We start from the raw sequence: 7,880 nt of genomic DNA, 5'->3' as shown, positions 1-7,880 counted from the left end.
TCTATACGTCTTCCTGTTAGTTCAAGCCTATCTCGAGTTAGTTCTACTTCGTGCCCACGTTATTTTTAGCACAAGTGTTTGTACTCGAGATGGCCATGTTATCCCTAGCTCACTCCTAGTTAGTTCTAGATGCCCTCCTGTTAGTTCAAGCCCATCTCCTGTTAGTTCTACTTCGTGCTGGCGTTATTTCTAGCCCAAGTGTTTGTTCTGTTATGTCATGATATCCCTAGCTCACTCCTTGTTAGTTCTAGCTGTCCTCTTGTTAGTTCTATCACATATAGAGTTAGTTATATTACGTTGTTAAATATTGTACCCACTTAATCAAGTCTTGTACCTACTTGTAAAAACTTTTATACCCACTTAATCAAGTTTGGTACCCACTTAATCAAGTTTGGTACCCACTTAATCAAGTTTGGTACCCACTTAATCAAGTTTGGTACCCACTTAATCAAGTTTGGTACCCACTTAATCAAGTTTGGTACCCACTTAATCAAGTTTGGTACCCACTGTAAAAACTTTTATACCCACTTAATCAAGTTTGGTACCCACTTAATCAAGTTTGGTACCCACTTAATCAAGTTTGGTACCCACTTAACCATGTTTGTACCTCAATATACTGGAATCAAATTTTGTACACACTTATTCAAGTTTTGTACCCATTTATACACGTTTTGTACCTATTTAGGCACCGTTTTGTACCCATTTATACACGTTTTATACCCAATTAATCAAGCCTTGTACAGTTGTACCTACTTGTAAAAACTTTTGTACCCACTTAATCAAGTTTTGTACCCACTTAATCAAGTTTGGTACCCATTTATTCAAGTTTTGTACCCACTTAACCATGTTTTGTACCTTAATATACTGGAATCAAATTTTGTACACACTTATTCAAGTTTTGTACCCATTTATACACGTTTTGTACCTATTTAGGCACCGTTTTGTACCCATTTATACACGTTTTGTACCCAATTAATCAAGCATTGTACCTGCTTGTAAAAACTTTTGTACCCACCTAATCAAGTTTTGTACCCACTTTGTACACATTTAATCAAGTTTTGTACCCACTTAATCAAGTTTGGTACCCATTTATTCAAGTTTTGTACCCACTTAACCATGTTTTGTACCTCATTATTCTGCTGCAAATTTTGTACACACTTATTCAAGTTTTGTATCCATTTATTATACACGTTTTGTACCTACTTAGACACCCTTTTGTACCTCTTTGCAACCTTTTGTACCTCTTTGCTCTGGATTCAAATATTGTACCCACTTAATCAAGCTTTGTACCCACTTAAGAAAGTTTTGTACCCAATAATGCCATGATTTTATTTTTGTACCCACTTATTCAAGTTTAGTACCCACTAATTGCTCGTTTTGTACCCACTTAATACTGTTTTGTTCCTCATTGTTCTGGGGGAAAAAATTAATTCAAATTATCATCCATACATGATTAATCCATACAACCACATTATCATCCATACATACATAAATCTTAAGGGAAAAGTGAATAAATCAAATTGTGAACATTCAACCGAAACACATGCTTTGTTTTGGCCCTCCGTAAACTTTGTTTTGGCGATGCCGTTAACTTTCTCGACCTCCACCAGCAACATTTTTGTTCTACAAAAAAAATTACAACTTTATCATGACAAATGCAAAGACATTAAAAAAATATTAAATCAAGATTAAGTATAATACCTTAGCTAAAGGACAACTCGTTATATAATGTCCTTTTCCCTTACAAAACCCACAAAATCTTTGTTTTTTATACTCTTTTCTTGTGCTATCTCCACTCCCGACTTAATTCTAGTAGCATGTGCTGGTCGTCCCTTCGTGGCAACAGGCTTATCTGGATCACGAATAGTGATTTGAGTTGCTTCCTCTATAGAGATGGGTATGGATGAAGTAGGCATCTTATTGCTGGCATTGCTCTCATTTCCATTGTCGTTATGTTCCTTCTCAATCTTGGAATTCTCAACTTCTTCAAAAAATGAGTCTAAAAAAGCACTAAACTTATCATGAAGTGTACTTGAAGTCAATGTATCTTCTAGTGCCTTGTTACATCTACTCCTAAGGGCCCAATGTTTAATGATAGATAGTTGGTCTTCACTATTTGTAATGCAATTTCTAACAACTCCGCAACCAACATGTCTTGCTTTAATTGTCCATCGTTGCATGATATATCTTGATGGAATTTCTAATACTTGCTTCTTTACTAAAATGTGCAAGCTATGTTTGCATAATATACCTTCCATCTCAAATCTCGCACAAGAGCACTTAATTCTTTTTTCTTTGGATGTATCGAAAACAACATGATGCTTTACTATCTTCTTGCTTTCAGCCTCGCTATCTATATTCCAAACGGCATAAGTAGCACTTGCGCCGTCCTTCGACAACTTTTCATGAAGCATGGAGTAACTATCCTTGAGTTCTTTCTGAAAGATAGTAAACAGATTCTTCGTATAATTCTCCCGAGCTTGTTTTTCAATGGGATGTTCAATTATCAATGTAGGAACTGAGTTTGTGGACTTAAAATCTTGCTCAAGTTCAGCGGCTCGGCGAGCTCTGACAGCATTATCATACTGCTTAACAAAATCATGTAACTCGGTATTTACATTCACAAAATGATCAAAAAAAGCATTAATTCCCTCACTCCGCTGAGTAGATGTCATTCCTGCAGTAAAAGTGTCTTTAAGATACACTGGAGCCCAATGATCTCGATGATTGTATAAATTTACTAACCAACTCCTTTTATCTGCACCATATTTGTCCCTCATTTCTTCCCAACGCTTTTCAAATTTTTCTTCCGATTTACTCCAATACCATTTGTTATACTTTACACCAACATCCTCACCATAATCATTATGCATTGATTGAAGATTTTGTAAGGCATTCCTACGAAGGTGCCAAGAACAAAAGCGATGGCGAGTTTTAGGAAAAACTTTGTGAATAGCACCACACATAGCTTTATCTTGATCAGTGATGATTGTTACTGGTGCTATACCCGACATACATTTTAACCATTGGCTAAATAACCATATAAACGTCTCCTCCGTTTCATCGGCCAGTAACGCACACCCAAATAGAGTAGACTGTCGATGATGGTTAACGCCCGTAAATGGTGCAAACGGCAATTTTAAATTGTTCGTTCTATATGTAACATCAAAGCAAACAACATCTCCAAATTGCAAGTAAGAAGTCCTCGACCTACCATCCATCCAAAAAACACTTCTCATCGTCCCATCATTTTCTAAATCAAGTGCGAAGTAAAATTGAGGATCAGATACCTTTTTCTCTTGAAATTGACGAACTATGTTCACGCACTCATGGCCGACGTTGTTTCTTCGTTTAAGTCTAAGTTGTGCTTGGCATTCTTGTTGAGTGAGAGAGCCTTGTTCATTGCCATGAGCAACGTCTACAACCTTACAAATGGCAGAAGGCCATAAACCTTGATTGTCAAGAGTATCTATCAACCTTTTTGTCGATTGAGCTCGATGAAGTGTCCGATGTGAGTAGTGCTTCTTTACCCGAGTTGGGGTGGTTAATGGATGACCATTATGCTTACTGTTTAACTTTCGGACCACCCATTTTTCAGTGCTTCTATCAAGTCCAATAACCATCCTTGCGTTGCATCCACATCTTGTATCGAACTTTCGAATTACATTCCGACCATCTTCTCTTTTATCTTTTAAAGATTTAAAGCCTTCTTTGTCACATACAAATATTCTAGATAGGATTGCATCTTTCTTTCTCGACCAAGCTGTGTGACCCTTGCGAACACCAAATCCCTTAAGTCTGGCGTATGCATTGTAGAAATTATAAGCTTCCTCATGAGTAGAGAACTCCATTCCGATATATGGATCAACGCTGTTTAAATTATCTTCACCATTTTCAACGCCCATAAGCTCATCACCATTCTCCTCATGCTCGGATGCCTATAAAAATAGAGAAACAAAACTCATGCTAAAAGACAACTATTTTGGTATATGTCATTAGTTAGTAGTACACTATAAACAATAAGATATTATCACCTGAGGGGGAAGCCATGTTGTAGATAGTAGATCATGGTCCTGGCCTTTATCTTCTTCCATTGTTGCCTCACGTGAGAGAATTGTTGGAGTGTCTATACAAGCTATCAAATTATCACATATAAGAAGTTCAAAATCGCTCAAAAAGCGTCATCAAGTTGATCTTTCAATTTCACTAAACAATTTTATTACGATAGTTTAAACCAAATTTAAAGTTTATATCCAATTTAACAATACATGGCAAAAATAGCTCTAAATTATCTGGCTCGTAGCCATAGAGTGAGTGCTGCAAACCAAGTAATGTATGAGCTGAAATTAAAAGGAAGAAGATAGATCCAAGGAATATGCATGAGGGAAGATAGAACCATCATGAAATCCACTAGATCTAACAGGAACGCCAACTAGAACTAACATGCCTCGTAATAGAACTAACATCATCTCCATTAGAGCTAACATGCATCCCGGTAGCATTAACATGCATTTCAGTTAAAACTAACACGTTAATTTAGAGCTAGCTAACATGCATTTCAGTTAGAACTAACACGTTAATTTAGACCTGATGCCTTACCTCGGTGGAGGCGAGCTCGACAGCGGCGAAGTGCGATGAGCCGGCGGCAACACTGAGCGGGGACGGCAAGCGCAGGCTGCGGCGATTTCGTGAGGTGGAGAGGAGGGGGGAGGTGATGGCGAGGATGACGTCGAGGGCTTGATCGATCTCCGGAGGCGGCGATGAACCTGAGGGCTGAGCTCGAATGCCGTCGGAGGCGTGGCTGATGACGAGGGCTGAGCTCGATGGCGAGGAGGAGTAGACGGCGATGACCCGGCGGCGACGCTCAGCTGCGGTGATCTCGGGCGCTGGAGAGGAGGAGGGGAGGTGATGGCTAGGGCAAGGGGACGGCGGCGACGCTGATCGGGGACGTCGAGACACAGGCCGAGCTTGGGCGCCGGCGCTTTCGGGCGGTGGTGAGGGGGAGGAGGTCGGTGATGGCGACCGAATGCGCGATCTTGAGCCGGCGGCGACGCTGATCGGGGGCGGCGAGCTCCGGCGGCGATTTCGGGCGCTGGAGAGGAGGAGGCGGGAGGTGATGGCGCGATCTGGGCGGGAGAGATGAGAGAGGGGTAGGGATTTTGGGGGGATGGGATTTTCAACGAAGGGCTCAGATCTCTCTGAGGGGTTTTGAATAAACGGCCCAGATCGCGCATCCTCAGATGACAGCCTACGGAGTCACCGCAGATTCACATGACCCATATATATCATATATATATAGTAATAAAAATTATATATATTATATATATATATATATATATATATATATATATATATATATATATATATATATATATATATATATATATTATATATATATATATATATATATATATATATTATATATATATATATATATATAAGGAAAACCAATTTATAATGTGTGTGTATATAATGATTGAGCTTAAAGTACTAACACACATATATATACCTAAACTAATGCTTACCACAAGCTTATCTTGATTCTTCAATAAGCTTGATCTGGTACACATTATGGACTGAAGCTAGAAACTTGGCATTTTCCAACTTCGATTACATATGGCTTCACCACTATTCGCCAATCCTTCCATTGATATGATCGCATATGACGCCAATCCATCCATTCCTCCAACATATTGTTTGTCTACAATAAATACAAAAAACACAAACACTAGACACATATTAGATGTAAATTGTTTCGTGAAATCATCATTCAAAACAAGAAGGCCAACCAATATATCAATACTTTTAACATTGTAGTAGCATTATTACCAATTTTTATTATAATATAAAATATTTTTAAGTATTATAACTATCACCAATATTGACAATATATTTAACACTATTAATTAATATAATAAAGTATAATAGCAAAATAGTAAATTATTATATTAATAAATCATATTTATAATATAATAATATTATTATATCTAAATATATAACTCACATGTTATTATAATTACAATATTTTATCATCTTATAAAAAACTATAATAATGATGATTATCTAACTAATAAATATATATTAAATAATGATAAGTAATATATAATACCTATAATATTAATATTATAATATATAAAATAATTATTAACTAATATGTAATAATGATATAAATATGTTATATTCAGATAATTATATATAATATTTTATTATCTTACGTTATAAGTAGAATTTTATAATATAATATACATTAAGAATATTATATATTACATTATAATTAACATGATATTAGATATTTATAAATTAGTGGTTTCAAAATTATCCCACTTTCTTCATAATTGTCCAAAGTTAGAATGAGATTAATTTTTGGAGGTTATGGGATAAAAAGGCTTCTGTATTTAAGTGGGATAATTTCGAGAAAGTGGAGCCGGGACAATTATCCCAAATCTCACCTTGTCCAATGAATAACAATTTCAATGCCGAAAATTCCAATCTCATTGTTCCAATGAATAACCTCCATAAAGTAAAGTCCCAAAAATTATCACACTTACCCCAAAATTACTACCAACAATAAACCCCCTTCGGGAGGCGTTAGTCATCTATAACTTAAATTAGAACTGCTGATAATTTCTGTAATAAATATTTAAGGTATTACGATCACATAGAACTAAAACTAGAATAAAATTTACAGTGTTAGCTCAAGTAGAACTCGAAACAAAACTTAGATGGGGATAATGTACAAAATTATCCCACCTTTTTATTTTTCTATATAAAAAATGAGACTTCTAGTCTCTCAAGTTATTCCAAGTTTTAGTTTTGAACTAGGTGGCCTAAAAACCAGAACCTCCTATTTATTTTGTTATTTTTTAATTTTTATATTTCTTTTTCTTTCTTTGCTTCTTTCCTATTATGCTATCACCATCATTAGCACCATCATATAATAATTAATTATTCAATATCTATAGTGTAACCAAAGTTATTTCAATAGTAAAAAATATTCTGGCTAAGCAATTATGACAATCAATAATAGACTTAAAGTTTAAAATACATAAATCAGGTATTTATATCTATCAAAATGCATAATATATATTCATGATTATAAAAAATTATCCGACATTATTTTATCAAAATATCCCGCTTTACAAAATGTCATATTTACTCCCACTAAATATCCACTGCTCATCGACGAAAAATTATTTCACTTTAACAATTATCCCATTTTGCCATGAAAATGTTACCAATTGACTAACACCCCCTTAGCGGCTTTTTGAAGCATGATATGGGTCGGGTTGGGATAAATGAGTATATGTTATAGACCCACCCATACAAAATTATATTAGCCATTTCAAATATTCGGATATCCGCGAACCATCATTACGCGTCTTTCCGACGCAATAACCAATCGCAAACTGTATCCAGGATAAAAAAAATCTAAACCATTAACCGTAATCAGAACCATATCCTACTAGCTTTCAATTTTCCCTACCATATCCGCTTTCTAAACGGATAACGGTTACACGGCGGTCTAGACTAAATCCGCGACCATTTTACACACCTTAACTCAGTGCACCCGCTCCCATGAGAATGAGCAGCGTGACTCCGCTTCGGATTAGGAATAACGGATAGATGGACGTTAATAACCGACCGACCCGCAGGGTACTTGATTCCCGGGGGAGCTATATACTTTACAACCATGCCATCATTTATCGTATTTTGTTTTATTAAAAAAAGAACATTATATAAGACCTAGTTTTTATCTAGAAATATTCTTTACTTTAAATGTGAGAAAATAATTCTATCTTGTATAAAAAAAAACGCTTCTTAAAAATCTTATAATTATCATTCTTACCAACAGAAGAAGCACATATGTTTGTTGCTCATTG

The 7,880-nt window shown here is 35.8% G+C and overlaps 1 protein-coding gene across 1 annotated transcript; it reads right to left on the bottom strand.

The window, feature by feature from the left end:
• Positions 1,394 to 6,517, bottom strand: LOC109846076 (protein FAR1-RELATED SEQUENCE 5-like). The gene is made up of 6 exons (XM_020415300.1): positions 6,450 to 6,517; positions 4,600 to 5,248; positions 4,224 to 4,317; positions 4,035 to 4,135; positions 1,702 to 3,938; positions 1,394 to 1,623 (listed from the first exon to the last, which is right to left on the bottom strand). The coding sequence occupies exons 1-5, from the start codon at positions 6,515 to 6,517 to the stop codon at positions 1,722 to 1,724; spliced, it is 3,129 nt and encodes a 1,042-aa protein (XP_020270889.1). The 3' UTR covers positions 1,394 to 1,623; positions 1,702 to 1,721.

This window comes from Asparagus officinalis, chromosome 6 (assembly GCF_001876935.1).
Source record: "Asparagus officinalis chromosome 6, Aspof.V1, whole genome shotgun sequence".
Classification (NCBI taxonomy): Eukaryota; Viridiplantae; Streptophyta; class Magnoliopsida; order Asparagales; family Asparagaceae; genus Asparagus; species Asparagus officinalis.
The sequence above is the reverse complement of the archived record's forward strand: the minus strand, read 5'-3'. Positions and strand labels throughout refer to the sequence as shown.

Bases quoted from the DNA above. Each gene is read 5' to 3' on its own strand.
- LOC109846076 (XM_020415300.1), bottom strand. From the start codon at position 6,517: ATGGAGGTTATTCATTGGAACAATGAGATTGGAATTTTCGGCATTGAA. The intron at 5,249-6,449 runs GTGAGATTTGGG...GTGACTCCGTAG, and splicing joins ATTGTTATTCATTGGACAAG to GCTGTCATCTGAGGATGCGC. The intron at 3,939-4,034 runs GTGATAATATCT...CTATTTTTATAG, and splicing joins CAACATGGCTTCCCCCTCAG to GCATCCGAGCATGAGGAGAA.